Consider the following 16,703-nt stretch of genomic DNA (forward strand, 5'->3'; position numbering starts at 1 on the left):
GCACATTGTTTTTAGTTGATAATACCTACCTACATCTTTTTCCAGAAGGTTTCTGATTTTTCATCCTTATCCTCCACAACTGTGTTCATGAAAGATTTAACTCAATTCAACTAATCAAAATGTTAATATACAGACTGTCCCAAAAGTCCCGGACCGGTTTAATATTTCCTAAACGACAACAGATAAATCAATAAAATTTTGCACATTAACACCACACTAAAAAATCTACTTTTTTAAGGAACTATCAGTTTTCTGTCATATCATGGGGACGTCCCACGAGGAGTCAGAAGGAAATCTTAAATAGGAGCATAGGTCAATATGCACATCAGTTTAAAGGGCTTAGCTAGCAGAGTTCAATGCCGGAAACCGCGCCTCGAAAGGATCACCCGTTACAAAATGGCGGCCGTTCAAAGATTTCTTGAACCTGCCATTTTGAATCTTTGAACGACTGCCATTTTTTACTCAGGCGTTCTTTTGAGCTTGAATTTACGGCATTGTAATCTACTAGTGAAGACCTTTAATTTGATGTGCATATCGACCTATGCTTACGCTAACAAAAATGTTCTGACTCCTAGGGCTCTGCCCCCAAATGCAAATTAAATGAATCTTTGAACCACTGTTACTCTTGACTTGGTTGTCCGTTTGAGTTTAAATTTGCAGCATTATATTCTGCTAGTAAAGACCTTTAATCGGATGTACATGTCAACCTATGCTTCTATTTAAGATTTCCTTCTGACTCCTTGCGGGACGTCCCCATGATGTGACAGAAAATTTATATTTCCATAAAAAAGTAGATTTTTAGGTGTGATGTTGATGTACCAAATCTTGTTGATTTATCTGTTGTCGTTTAGAAAATATTAAACCGGTCCGGGACTTTTGGGACAGTCTGTATAACGATATTTGGCTAATCAAAACTTTCATTTATATTTACGAAAACGGTCAAAAATCTAAAAGTGGTCTATACCTCCATCAAAACTAATAATGCTCGATTTCGGTAACAGATACAGGATCGATGGATCGATAGCTCAACCGGAAGCTGACCAGGAGAGGAGATGTACCGGAAGTAAGGGATCCACTTTGTTCCGCGCTTTCTTCACTCAATAAGATTATCTGATCAATAAAACCAGAGTTGGTTACACACCAGTCCAGTTTAAGTGAAAACTACAAAATCCGAACACTTATCCGAATACGGATATCGATCCAAATATCGAACCATACAGGATTTTCAAGGCAAGAACATAAAGGTTAAGCCGCGTTTACACCGGAGTTTGAAACACGAGTTGCAAACAGAAATTGCAAACATCTCTAAAAACGCCCATTTTCAGACGAAACTTTTCGCTGTTGCAAACAGTTTTTCGGTGTTTGCAACAGAAATTTTTGTTTCCACTTGAAGTCGGTAAAGATCAAAGGGAGTTGCAAACTCTTTGTTTGCAACACTAGTTTCGGTCACTATGAGCCGATGAAACACAAAACAGAAACATTTCTCCGCCATCCCCTACGCTACCACCTCCTGTCTCACTCACGTGATCACTCGCACCACCCTGTATCTCGACTCAGTACCCTGTCTGGACGGCTACCTCGTTATTGTTGTGACTTATCTCGTATCGTGCGTGTTGTGAGTGATGATCTACTGAGTGAGATGGAGTGAAGAGATTAAAATATTATTAAGTTAATTAGCTTTTATAGAGAACATGAAGTGCTTTGGAATCAAACTATTTCTGACTATAAAAACAAAAACAAGAAAAACTATGCGTGGAATGACATTTCACGGGAAATTAACTTAAGCAAGGCAGAGGTCCAAAATAGGATGAGGAACCTCATAATTCAATTTAACAGAGAATCTAAAAAGGGCAATAAGTCTGGATCGGGGGCCGACGATGGGAAAACCAAGTGGGAGTTTTTTTTATCAATCAATGATATTTCAATCAAGGTCGAAATTATTTCAAACATTTTCATGAAACATGGAAACAAAACCATGAAATAAAAATTGCAAACTTTTATTTGAAACTACTGTTTGCAACTGGTGTTTGCAATAAAAGTTTGCAACTTTTTGTTTGAAACTCCGGTGTAAACGCGGCTTTTATGCAACCATTAACCTGATTAGAAACTATCTACGCGGGTAAATGAATGGTTAGAGTACGTCTAATATCAGTATGTCGTTGATTCAATCATAAGAAAAGTCGAAAGCTTTTGAAAAATTTGAGCGAGTCCCACTTCACCATGGTCAGTGCTTAAAGATACACAATTTAACCACGTTTTACCGTTTCACTCACTTCATTTCTTACTCATCATGCATTCATATTCTGTTAAAAAACGCACTTAGAGCATATTTAGTTTAAAGAAATGATTGATTAGTCAATTGAATCGTTCAACATTCATTATACTATTAACTCATGATAAATTTAAGGCTTGTCTAATGAGGAAAAGTTTACAGAATTAATTTGTGAACAAGTTAAAAAACTACTACTATTGAGTTTTATGGATATCTTAAGCAACTAGACTAAAATTTATCTACTGATTTACTGTTTTTCTAGGAAATGGTATACAGTTTTTGATAAGAAGTTTAAGAGTTTTTCATAATCATGACCAGCAATGTTGTATAGTCTTGTGCCATGTCAAAACTGCCACAAAACAAGAAATAGATTACCAGTATAGTAGTGGAATCATTATTTTAAAAAAATTACATAAAAATCACCCAATACCAACGGAATGAAGCTACATCTGATAACATAATGATTAGGATTTACATAAACCAAAAGATAACTAAAATTCAATGTTTGAAGTGCTAAAAAACGTACAAAAGCTACAAGCCAGTCGGAAAAACCAAACCAAAGACTCAGAGGTGAAAACTAAACAAAAGCAGAAAGTTCCAACCCCAAATTGGTTCTTTGAAGTTTGCAAAGTTTGTTGAAAAGTGGGCGGCTAAAAGGATCTCGTTTCAACGCGAGAGTAATGTGGATATCAAAGACTGGTTTTGGTTCCGTGTTAATTTGCACTCTCCCAAAAGATTAAAAGGGTGTCCATTAAACTCTGCCAGTAATTAGTGCAAAATTGAGTTCATAAAACTTGAAACTTTTGATTTCAAGTGATAAAATTTCACTCTGAAAGATTACGTTCAAAAAGAATTCGGACGGATTTGTTCGGTGAAGCTCACTCCGATATCGTCTCAATTTCAGCGGAGAGATATTTTAAGGCCGATTGGAAGATGAAATTGCCAAGTTGGCATTCCCCTCGTCCGCTTTTCTCCTATATTTGATCAGACACCCTTATTCCTTTGATGTGTCTAAAGACGATTTTGATTTTGTACTCACGTTCAACCGACGACTTGGTGTACGCTTTGTCGACGTAAAATGTATAAATATTTAGGGGAAAATGACGTAAATATGCGAGATTTCATACAAGATCAGAGGTATTCTACAAACGATTTCATATAAACTCTGAACTCTAGTCTAGATCAGAGGATTGTGATAAACTCAAGAGATGTTAGTGACATACTACAATAATTTAGAGGATATATTTAGTGATATTCTGCCTAGGGATTTTAGTGATCCTAATGACATTTTAGTAGTACTCTAGAGATAAATCTAATATTAATCTGGAGAATTTGTATGATACTCCACATAGAAAGTTTGTTGTACATTTAGAAGAGATTTTTGTGCTACTCTAGAAACTAGATAATACGAATAGGTACCTAATTTCAAAATAAATTTGGTAAATTTGGTGATGCTACTTATCAGATGGTGGCGGTACTAAGGAGACAATACTAAAAACAAAATACTAAAAATACTAAAGTTAGATTGTAGGTATATTCATTTCAATTCGATTCTTCAAAGAAGCAACGCACGCTTTGGTGTGTTAGAGATAAGTATGAGTGTAGAATGGATTAGCCTAGCTTAGGACCATTTATTAAAAGCCCAATGATCACGAACATTATACTCTTATAAGGGGTGTTAGTAACATAACGGACATCCTAGTGGCACTAGAAAAACAATATCAATAATACTCTGGTGGAGATTTCAGCGATAGGTACTCTGGTTTTACTAAGGAATTCTATTAATTGTGCAATAAAAAAAAATATAGAAGATATTTTTAGAGGAGGTTAAATATATTGATAATCGAGGGGCATGTTAATTAGTTTTTCCCCCTTAGGACTAGGCACTGGCCCGGAATAATTTTTCACATTACTTCAGGCTAGATCTAAAGGTTGCTACATTATCACTTCTATAAAATCCATTGGTGATTTGGTGTGATTTGAACCCGAGAACTCAGGAACCGAAGTCCCACTCTCTACCAGCTCGCTCCCTGAGAGGATCATACAGTAAGCCGTAGCACTCTAGATAATGAAGATACGCTTCTGGACGGTATTTTAGGACAAAGTCTTACAGATGTGTGTCTTTGGACACTACTAATACTCCAGGGTCATTTAACGATACTACAGGAATAATACTAGCAATACTAGTGATACTCACTGACTGCCTCGACGAGGTCCGCTAGTATCACGCCGTCCCTCATGTCTTGCTGGAGGTCAGATATGAGCTTCTTGCAGCGAGCCTTGTCCAGATAGTGATTGGCCCAGTCAGTGTAAACCTGTAACAACATCAGTAGGCATATAACGATTTTGCTGTGGTTTTTAAGGCAAAATATAAGGTTTTTAAGTCAATTTAAGGGTTTCAACCACAAAGTAAGATGGGGACGCCACCATGTGCGTGTTTAATCCTAATATGAGTGTAGGATGAGTGGCGCGATCTCGTAGTCTTGTTCTAAGGCCGCCGTGTTACTTAGACACAGCTGTTAATTAATAGCACATACAGCCAATGGCAACGGACCTACAGTGTACAGTATAGTGGAATCCGTACCACATTTTTCCTTGTGAACAACGAATTGGTCTAATTATCAGGCTAGTACTGCGTATAGTCGTAGTAGACACTGGTACAGACGTTAATTTATACCAGGGAGTATCACTTTTATACATCATAACTTAATTAGGAATAAAAACATTTACAATACCCCGCAGCAGTAAACCAGCAGACTAAGCAAATTTCCATTGTCTGAATTGATTTTTAATTGAATCTATAACATTACGTTTAACTCGTTAAACGTAATGGTTAAACGTTGAGGTGGTTTGCTGCTACAAGGAAACTATTGTGGGGTTTTTAGCAAAATATTAATAGCTTAATGAAAAATAAATAAATTTGCCAATTTTTATCAAAATATATATCCTTAAGCAAGCAAACTACAACATTTTACAATATTTTCCATAAGAATAACATAGGAATTTTAAAATTTCAATTTTTGAATTTTTCTGTCACTAATAACCGTACAAAAACACTTTGATGTACTAAATTATTTGTGTTTTTTAAGCTCTTTAAAAAGGTCTAGAGAGAAATTGGGAAATTTTGTGTTTTGAGGGTCAAAAATTAGAAAACCCATTTTTATCCCATATAACCCCTCGTAAAACCCCGTCCCCATGTTCCAATCACATCAAAATGAAAAAGTAAATTGGTGTCGGGCCTAAGTCTTACCGTGCCACCTACGGTAATAGCTCCTCCCCATAGGGAAATTCGCTAAAATTGAATGAAATTTCGAGACTTTGGCCACCACTATTAGGTAATATGGGGCTAAAGTACACCGTACTAATTAAATTAAAACTGAGGAATTGTACAGTACATGTAACAACATAACATTACTGTATTACAGCGTCTCGATTTGCTAGCACAGTGGCCATGTCAGTGTTACCTCCTGTTGTATCAGTTTCATCACAGTAAATTTTTCACAATATTTAAGTCGAAAATTTTGATTCTGAATACTATTTTATCATATTATTGAATATGACAATTTCTTTACCAACTAATTCCTCGATATAATTTCACTTGGCCAAATAGCATCGTGAAAATGGATAATATTAATCCCGATGCCTTTGCATAAATAAATAGTTTCGATATTTGAACAGCCGGGAAACGCTTGACGCTTGACTGTCCGCAAAAAAAGGGTCGAGTTTTCGAATGGCAAGCTATAACGGCGACGAGACGGGTGAGCAGTGAGGCGACGCCATTACACTAGCACTGAACAAACGGGCGAGTCGATTCGGAGGGGAGTTGAGTTGTGGTGTGGCGACTGGTGAGGTAGTTGCACTGGGCCAGCCAGTCGAGTCGGCTATTTTACTCGTCACAGTTCTTACACTCGCCTATCATAATCAGTGAATATCGTCGTCTGCCACCGGTACTATTGTTTACTAGTTGTCACGTTGTTTCAGTTCACAGTTTTACTAGTGTTTTAGTGAATTGTAGTGTTATTACTCCTGTCAGCAATGAAGTGGGGTGAGCAAGACACATACAAGTTTGTAAAACTTTACAAGGACAACGAAGTTTTGTGGAATCCAGCAAATCCGAACTATAAGGACAAAACCTCGAGGCACACCGCTATGGAAAACATTGCAAGTGAAATGGGGAAAAATGGTTTCGGAGTTACCGAAGTCAGGCAAAAGATCAAAAACATTAGGTCGACCTATCATCAAGAAGTGGCGAAAATCAAACAGTCTGCAACGACTGGGAAGGAGTATGTGCCGTCAGTGAAGTGGTTTCCTCTCCTTGATTCGATCATGAAATTTGTAGCGAGTGGAACACTGGATTCTACTTATCTGGTGAGTAAATTTTAGTATGCACTACAGACATTAATTCATAATACAGTTTGTTGTGCTATATTTATAGTATGATATAGTAAGACTGTATAAATGGTACAAACTAAGATGAAATATACTTTTTAGTTACGTTGTTCTAAGCACGTCGCTTCTTGATTGTTTTAAAAAAAGGTAAGATGACAGAACATTCTGGCCTTCTCAGGTCAATTTCAAAGATATAAAGAAGAGTTGATTCGGTCAAGTATCTCAGTACTTTATTTTATTATTGCGAACTAATTGCATAGCATACATTACACATTGGTTTCACTCACCATTGACTTTGGATATTGAAGGTTTCACACAGTAAAATAAACGGTATCAGCAATCTAGCACAGTATACTCTCTCTCATAAGCTGTCAACAACCTTTATCATGGGTCCCAAGCGGTGTGAGTAGCTATGATATTTTATAGGATAGATTAGCTTAGTACCTACATACCAAATTTCATCAAAATCGGACTACAGCTCTGTAAACATTCACACACAGACACACACACGGATATCACTTCGATAACCACTTTTTTGGGGTTCAGGGGGACACAAACGGATATATCCATTAAAAACTCAAATTCAAGAATTTTGGCGGAAACATTGCATCTTACATTCTCCATGTGGTATAGGGGAGAAAACAAAACATAGTAAGTAACTTTCTTTACTTAATCTAAAAATTTAATATGATCTGGCATGCTGGTCTAAGTTTATTTGCTAATTTAGTTCCATGTAGTCTACTTTTTGAATTATCAAACTATAGAGTTTACTTATACGGCATACATAACCTCAAAACAGGTCGCTGCATAAATGTGGAAGACGAGGCTTTTGTTAGTTTGACATATGTTAATGGGTTCAATATATATTTTAAAATAAATGCTAACTCAGAATGTTGGATAGAAACAAATTTATCTATGTCGGATATTTATTCTGTATAAATTAAGACTACAAGCCGGCCGGCTTTTCACACGCAGCTTTTGAACCTGCCAAGTTCACTCGCCGCACTCGCTGTCTGTATTTTAAAAAGTTAACTCTACTCTCCACTGGAGACTTTACTCGCCAATCATCGGACACTAAGCTGACTAGAGCGTACACAATCCGAGTGAACTCACACTGCTTGTACACAGTGACAAACATCAATAAGTTTAACCACTTTAAATTTAATTCCTTGTATATATTTTATCAAACTGACTGATGAGATCACCAATACATAACCATAAAACACAGCGCACTGCACAAAAAACGAGCTCGAAACTGTTTTAAAAACCATTATTTATCATACAATTATATTTGCTTTTACTAACTATTACCTTTATCAACTGCAAAGTTCCTTTCTTAAACTCAACCTGACTGACAAAGAAGAAATAAAAGGAGACTTCAGTAAAATGGTCATATATTTGTAAGCAGTCAGTGTGCATGTTTACAATTGACTAAGGTCGAGTTTATGTCATTGGCGTGAAAAGAGCAGAGGTCCAAGGATTGATCCTTGAGGCATGCCGCACATTACAGTCACCCAGTCCGATCTTGTGTCACCAACCTCCACACATTGCCGCCTATCTTACAGATAAGATCTCAACCATTTATGTACTTTCTAGGAAAACCTCATGGCCTGTAATTTATGCCAGTCATGATTAAAATAGTTAAAAGCTTTGGAAAATCCAAGAGAGTTGGACTCGTTTCCTTACGGCGTTCCATATGATGTATTATGTCTACAGTCACTCTACCTTTCCTATTGTCTTGTTTTACCAATGAATACAGAACCTAAAGCACCTTCTTGTTAGGTTTACGTCATATTTTATTTTATTGACACATTAAACTATCAAACTGACGAAATAACAGTAATATGAAATTGAGAAAAACTTACGACACAACAAAAGGGAAATGAAAGTTTTGTTATTTTAAGATAAGGTTTGGTCATTTGAGAACTTTACAGTTGAACTATTTCTCAATTTAGATACTTTAAATTATCAAACTTTAAAAATAAAAGTGTCATAACTTTTTTTAACTGGTACAAATATTTTAAGGGGAAACGACGTTTTCCTTAAAGACGGTGACACACTATCGATCTTTTCCCCGAACAAGACCCCGAACCGAGCAGGGAGAAGGGAGAAGGGAGGTCGAAGGGAGGATGTTCGATAGTGTGTCACGGGTCCGTACACCGATCAAGACGCCGAACAAGACATCAGGCCGAGCAGGGAGACGAGCGCTCTAAAGGCGGTTTTTTGGCGAAAGATCAAAGAAAAGATCGGTCCGATGTACGGTCCGATGTACGATAGTGTGTCACGGTACATTTTTGCCCCGTACATCGTCGCGAGCGCCGCACCGAGCGGCCGCCTGCGCTAGCATTGATAGTTCCGCGCTCTCACTCGCACACACTCTCTATCTCTCTCCAAACTTCCTTTTGCCGCGCTCGGTAGAATTCGTCTGGTCTTGGTCATGTTCGGGGAAATGTTCGGAGTAAAATTTTGCTGATATTTATCTCCCTTCTCCCTTCTCCCTGCTCGGTTCGGGGTCTTGTTCGGGGAAAAGATCGATAGTGTGTCACCGTCTTAAGACGGTGACACACTATCGATCTTTTCCCCGAACAAGACCCCGAACCGAGCAGGGAGAAGGGAGAAGGGAGGTCGAAGGGAGGATGTTCGATAGTGTGTCACGGGTCCGTACACCGATCAAGACGCCGAACAAGACATCAGGCCGAGCAGGGAGACGAGCGCTCTGGAGGCGGTTTTTTGGCGAAAGATCAAAGAAAAGATCGGTCCGATGTACGGTCCGATGTACGATAGTGTGTCACGGTACATTTTTGCCCCGTACATCGTCGCGAGCGCCGCACCGAGCGGCCGCCTGCGCTAGCATTGATAGTTCCGCGCTCTCACTCGCACACACTCTCTATCTCTCTCCAAACTTCCTTTTGCAGCGCTCGGTAGAATTCGTCTGGTCTAGGTCATGTTCGGGGAAATGTTCGGAGTAAAATTTTGCTGATATTTATCTCCCTTCTCCCTTCTCCCTGCTCGGTTCGGGGTCTTGATCGGGGAAAAGATCGATAGTGTGTCACCGCCTTTATTTTGAGATTTTTACTCTGGCCCTTGTCTTATTTAAGACGGTGACACACTATCGATCTTTTCCCCGAACAAGACCCCGAACCGAGCAGGGAGAAGGGAGGTCGAAGGGAGGATGTTCGATAGTGTGTCACGGGTCCGTACACCGATCAAGACGCCGAACAAGACATCAGGCCGAGCAGGGAGACGAGCGCTCTGGAGGCGGTTTTTTGGCGAAAGATCAAAGAAAAGATCGGTCCGATGTACGGTCCGATGTACGATAGTGTGTCACGGTACATTTTTGCCCCGTGCGTACATCGTCGCGAGCGCCGCACCGAGCGGCCGCCTGCGCTAGCATTGATAGTTCCGCGCTCTCACTCGCACACACTTTCTATCTCTCTCCAAACTTCCTTTTGCCGCGCTCGGTAGAATTCGTCTGGTCTTGGTCATGTTCGGGGAAATGTTCGGAGTAAAATTTTGCTGATATTTATCTCCCTTCTCCCTTCTCCCTTCTCCCTGCTCGGTTCGGGGTCTTGATCGGGGAAAAGATCGATAGTGTGTCACCGCCTTTAAGTTCTAAAATCCACGTCAATTTAGTTCTGTCTACCCTTTAAACAAACGAACGGAAAGATTTACTTTCAGTGTCCGACTAAATTTGTAGGAAAAATTAAAATATTAAATTTTCCTAAAATGTTCATCTGGTTGCAGCTTCGGCTACTTTCTCATAAAATGCGATTAAATGAAGGATGAAGGAAGGAATGAAGGAAATGTTTTGTAGTTGTAGCAACCCATTCTCATACCTAACCCCTTCGTTTACACAATGTTAGGGTGACAGCTAAAATACAATATTGTCAGTTTATAAAAAATTAATAAAAAATGTGTCAAAGAATAATAATTTGTCATTAAAGTTTTTTAAACTCTGTTCTCCGTCAGAAAATTTCATGATATGAGTTTTCTTTGTAAACCGCTAGTAAAACTCAAGTTAAAAATATCTTTGAACATTTTTTTAACTAAGGACATTTTGTAAGTTTGCATTGTTAAATAAATTATTCGTAAATTTTCATACTTTTAAAACACATTAATTGTACTAATACATATTTAATTATCTATTCTGGATAAAGATCTTTTTTTGTATTTTGTTTATTTTTTTTAACAATTAATTCTGCTGGATAACAAATAGTTTGAGTTTAGTAAAAGACCAGGGTTTGGAACTTTCCCTAGCAAAACACGTAAAATTCGATTGGTGTAAAAAATCTTGAAACATGAAATTCATACATTTTTCGATTTTAGGATGGTGAAACCACTTTCGAGGAGATCGAGTTGAGAAGTGAACCTCATGAAAACTACCAAGAAGAGATGGACCTGGTTGTATTGCCTTTAGAGGCTTCCCTACTGCAACAAAACACTTCTGTGCCTAGTTCGACCAAAGGACGAAAACGAAAAACCGCAGTCATCAAACGTGAAGAAAACGCCAGATCGAGTGAAATTTCATCACGGCCGAATCTCGATGATTCCGACGAAGTTGACATTTTCTGCAAGTACGTGTCAAAAACGTTAAAGAAATTGTCAGATCATGACTCTATATGTGCTCAACAAGAGATTCAAGCTGTTTTAACTAAATATAGGTTAGGTTATTGTCAGTCAAGTACAGTCGAAACTTCTAATGATGTGTAAAAGTATATAAGTTAGATTAATGAAAAAAAATGCCTCTGTACTTATCATTAAATATCAAGATAGTTTCATACAAGATAACAGTTATGAGGCTGAAAACTGTATGGTGTGGATTCGAAGAAAAGTGTATTTATTTGTTTACAATGTGTTTCATTTCACTAAGTTTTCATTTGTAAGCTAAAGGGTAAAACTATGTCACACTTTTCATTTTAGTATAAGTTGTTTTTGGAGTAGTTCCTCTGGATTTTCTTTGTCTTCATAATGTTTACTCCATATGTCTATTCTTACGAGAACATGTACATTGTTTTCTTTCAGATGATTTATTTTATAAGAGAAATAAAATAAGATGTGTTTAAATATTACTTGTTTTATGGAAACACATGATTTAAATTTGTTTATCCAACTCCAATGTTCTTGTTGTACAACGTACAGTTTTTTACTCGAGATAACTTTTCCAAACAATAAATTAATATTTTATTGAATATTGAAATTGTTTATTTATTCCTAGTTAAGTAGTTTTTTATGAAGTTAACACACATTTTAAGAGTGTCTTTTGAAGCTTATTTCCAGCTAAACTTGAGCTAGTGTTGAAAAGTTATCTTAAATATATCATACATAATTTTCAACACACTAGAGTTTTAACGTTTGTAAAACTTTTTAAAAATCAAACAAAACAAACCAACAAATTTATGTACAAATATATATACCAAACAAATCACACTTGAGGTTAAAACAATACAGTAGGCAAAGCTAACTTCAGCTAATTTCAACACTTGAAAGCGTTATATATTTTACAAAACAGGATTCTCTCTTGCTTCAAGAAACGTTTTGTAGTTGTAACTCAATGGCAATTTGGTGAAACAAGGAGCAACATCTTAGCGCCGAGTGAAAACACGATGCAATTCGCGTACAGCAGTGTTTGTGAATTGCGTTGCTTAAAACGAAGGCGCTACGTGATTCTTAACCTGACTGAATTTTTGCATTACATATTGTTGTTATGAACAATATTAGTAATGTAATGTGTGTAATACATTACAGTGAAGTGGTTGGTATACCGTAACGAGGGAATCGTGTACTAGAAACTCCGGATCAAATCTCACCAATCACCAATTTCAATGTGATAATGCGTAACTTGCTATCCAACCAAAAACTGCAATTTCACCCACGTCAAACAAATGTTTTCATACATATTAGTGTTAATTGTGAATAAAATATTACAATTATAATTTATTATCAATAAGGTTTAAAACGTCTGAGTAAGCAAACATTACAGTTAGTGGTTGACTGTTTAGTTATATGGTTTTTACATATTACACTTCTTGTTATGCCAAATGCAATTGTAAAAAAATCTTGTTATATTCTAAAATTTTACACATGAAAATGGGGTTGAACTAAACCTGAAACAAGTTTTGTATACAGTAAGAATGTAATAATTTATTTGTTTAATGAAACGAACCTTAATTCACGAATATAACAAGGGTTATGTATTTCAGATATTTAAAAGAGAAGCTTAAATCATAATCTACTTACAACAATACTTTAAAAATGTACTACCAAAAATGTCAATGGATTTCAAACTTTGAAGGAATTGGAATAGACCATGAAGTTTGTACGGCTAAACTGTTCCCAAAAATGGATTTTCTTTGAGTTTTCACGGGTATATATTTGGTGGAAAACGGGAAAGGAAATGGGGAAAAGGGAGACAAAATGGACAAAGTTTAACCGTTAGGACAGAACTTGAAAACTCAATCCCCTTCTATTCTGCACTTTCAGAATTGCTATTTTGTAGGTCTGCAAGTACTGTTTGAGACGCTGATAAAAGAAGTTGGTGCAGTAAGAAACTAAACATGAACACTTAGAACATGAATAAATTGTGTACAAGTTTTAACACAATTCTGGGTGGGACAAACTACACACAAAAAAATAAATTCAGAATCAGTGACGAACACTGATCCGAACATATCAAAAATATTTTTCAATTGTTTAAAATAATAGTAGGCCTACTGTATTTAGTTTACTACCCTTATTATTTCTCTTTGGAGACTTTTAAGGTAACATTATTTTAATCTCTTTTAATTTTGATTACTATGAATTTAGTACATTCCGTATCTATTAAACCAAGGTAACACGACTTCGTTCAAAGATAAATTAATTCCTTACACCTTCAAGAAATAAAGTTGTTCTTTTCTTATTAAAGATGTTCATAACAAAATAGGCCATGGACGCACAACTAATGCTATAGTTTACAATAGCTTACTATTTAGGTTTGTAATTCTTAACATGTGTAGGCCTATTGGATAGAGAAAACAATTTAACATAGACACTTTTTGTCGGTGACTCGATTGAAGTTAAGGCTTGCAGTTAAGGCTTTTTTTACTTTTGTAATTGGGTACAACTTGAAGAAAAATGTACATTCATAAAATAATGTCAGTGCTTATTTTTCTCATTTTGAACCAAACATAAAATGTTTAAAATAAACAAAACGACATAGTTTAACTCAGTTTTTAACATTTTTTCATCATGTCAAATGTTTTTAAAAATCTACCTATATATTTAAAGAAAAAATAATTGCATGTGAACTATCAAAGGATGTTAACGACATTTTAGTTAATAACCTTACTCCATGTGTTTTCCAAAAGAAGTCGCGGAAATTCCGAAAAAAGGAGAGGCAAAGTTTACATTGGAGTTTGAATTTGGCAAGTCGGTGTTATCCACTTTTGTTTATTCTCTTTATTTACGAAAGTTGGACCAAGTTTTCTGAAGGGGAAAGTTCTGAAGCAACAGCTGCAAGTAATGTTGAGGAAAAGACCTATTTTATAGCCTAAACGGATTAGCAAAAATACATCTTCAATTCTTATAAATGAGAGTATTTAATTTAAGAGAATTTATAAAAATACTCAAAATTATTATAAATGTAGTTAAAAATGCAATGCAGATGAAAGACTGTTAGGCTAAGGTAACATTTAAGTGGAACCTCGATAACATGTCACCCTTGATAACAAGGGTCATATTTCATTCTCCTTGAATTTATTTTACCTTAAAACATGTTAATGCGAACCTCGATAAAAAGTCAACCTTGATAACAAGTCTTGTTTAGTAATCAATATTAGAGTCTTGTTATCGAGGTTCTACTTTTAACATAGCTGAATCACCGAACGTTGCTAATTTAATTATATCGTTTGTAAAAATGGTATATTTCTACCAAATTTCTTTATTTGTATTTCTTGCCAAAATGTACACTAGTTCAAATATATATATTTTCTAAATTTTATCAAATTTGTAAATTCAATACGTGTACTGCTGTGTTTACTATAAAGACATACAGGATGTGTTGGAAGGTTTGAAAATTACTTTTATTATCAACACAACTTAATCATTCTAATTTTTTACAATTTACTCATAATTTTCTAAATTGTTATATCCATACAACTTTTGTAAATTGTTAAGTTGTTTCAACAATGCACATAATTTTCAGCAATCATTTAAATCTCAGGTATGATGAAAATGCTAAGTTTACTGCAAATACAAGTTTTTACGGACATACGATAGTTGTTTTCGGTATCTTTGGAATTCAAACTAACAATAATGTCACATTTTCAGTTTCCTCAACCAGTATACTGGAAATATTGAAATACCTGAATTCACTGCGAAAAAAAGTTTTAATGTAGGCTGTTACGAGAACCTTTCGTGCTAAAACACTTGACCGGGTATTTAAAACATGGCTAATCTTACCTGTGGGGACCCCTAGGCTCATTTTCATTGTTTTGCAATCCACCTCCCCCCCCTATCCCCCCTTAATGGGCTTTCCATTTCGCAGACGGCTGCACAATCCATCAAACAAAACTCTGTCTAGAGTTTATAAAAATAAAATCCACTTTTCATTTAAGAGCTGTTGTATTTTCAAGTAGCAAGGGAGAGTAATTCACCTGTTTTTCCTGATGTGACTTGGAATAGAGTTGTGGATGGGTGAGTTTGCTGTTTGGTTTTCAATTCTAATAGAGGGAGAGTTTATTAATAAATTTAGTTTATTGGTCTTTCCTAAATATTTCTGGGTTTAGAAGTGTTTTCTTTATAACAGGAGGACTTTATAATAAGAAAAATAACTGAAAAATGAATTTAATGTTGTAATTAACTAAATGTGACCGTACACAGAATTACAATCTACTGTAGGCCTACTGTTATTTCTTAATTATTTTGCAAACTTCAGTTATTGGAAATATTAGGTAAAAAATCCCACGAATGGTGGTTTAGTGTAAAAATGACATATTTTGCTGAAGGGTGGTTTGGTTTGAAATTGTTATGTGAATTCCGCAAAGCAAAATAAAAACAATGTATCGTCCACATAGGCGGAATTCGTTAATAGGAACGGCGTTAGTAATATTTGGAAATGAAATTAAATTAATGACAGTTAAAGTGGAAATTAAAAGTGAATTATAATAAAGTTAGAAATATAATTTAATATTTAATTTCGAACTTTTAACTTATTAACTTCGTACATGATCCGACAAAAACATGACGCACAATGACAACAACAAATAAACAATACTAATTCAATAAAAAAAATGGCAAAATTTAATTAAAAAATGTTATATTTCTAACTTACGAGGAGAAAAATGTCAAAACAAACGCAGCCAGTTGTCAGCTGTTTAACGAACCTCAACGGTCTACAACTCGGAATGACGTCATCTAACACGTGTTTGAGTTTTTGTTCTTTTTTTCTAGTTTTGTTTTAAACAAGTTCATTTCCATATGCTTTGTCTTTTTACAACAGAACAAAGAAGTACGAAATACGCGTTGAAATTTGGCTTTGGGTTTCGGTTGCGAGTTTTTTTTTGTCGCTGAAATAACATCCAGAAGGCAGTGAAATGGGCACAGCTTACTTGATGAACATGTGTTCACTACAACAATGTGATTAAGCAAACAGCTGATTTGATTAAAATATGCATTATGTACTAACTACATTTACAGTGAATGTAAACGTTTAATAAACATGAATGAGGTCATAATTACCTATCGTTTGACTGTTGATCGTTATTGTGAACCTATTGAGTGTTCCGTTTGTGATCAGACAATATTGGCAATATTGGCTGTTAGTTGATATTGGCGGTGTTGATTGGGTATTGGGCGTTGTTAGTTAAACAGTGCTTTGGGACACTGAGCTATTGGTTTTCCAAAATGTAATTTGAATTATTTTGTTGATCGTAATAAATGTGTACTCTAGTGGTAAAGTGCAGGACTTTTGTCCTGGTGGACGAGGTTCGATACCTACCAATCATCAATGGTTTTGGTCATGTGACAATTCCGTTTCTTTATTATTGAGTCCACCTTTCAAATA

At 35.9% G+C, this 16,703-nt stretch overlaps 1 protein-coding gene across 1 annotated transcript; it reads left to right on the top strand.

The window, feature by feature from the left end:
- Positions 1-6,175: 6,175 nt before the first annotated feature.
- Positions 6,176-11,541, top strand: LOC128993376 (uncharacterized). Its single transcript, XM_054417241.1, has 2 exons — positions 6,176-6,640; positions 10,988-11,541. The coding sequence occupies exons 1-2, from the start codon at positions 6,308-6,310 to the stop codon at positions 11,369-11,371; spliced, it is 717 nt and encodes a 238-aa protein (XP_054273216.1). The 5' UTR covers positions 6,176-6,307; the 3' UTR covers positions 11,372-11,541.
- The last annotated feature ends 5,162 nt before the right edge of the window (positions 11,542-16,703 follow it).

The sequence above is a fragment of the Macrosteles quadrilineatus genome, unplaced genomic scaffold (assembly GCF_028750875.1).
Source record: "Macrosteles quadrilineatus isolate MER2022 unplaced genomic scaffold, UCM_ALF_1.0 Scaffold_4__1_contigs__length_99947679, whole genome shotgun sequence".
NCBI lineage: Eukaryota > Metazoa > Arthropoda > Insecta > Hemiptera > Cicadellidae > Macrosteles > Macrosteles quadrilineatus.

What these genes read in the sequence shown, in the direction of transcription:
- LOC128993376 (XM_054417241.1), top strand. Translation starts at nt 6,308, where the DNA reads ATGAAGTGGGGTGAGCAAGACACATACAAGTTTGTAAAACTTTACAAG. An exon ending in CACTGGATTCTACTTATCTG is followed by an intron (nt 6,641 to 10,987) that starts GTGAGTAAATTT and finishes TTTCGATTTTAG; the next exon opens with GATGGTGAAACCACTTTCGA.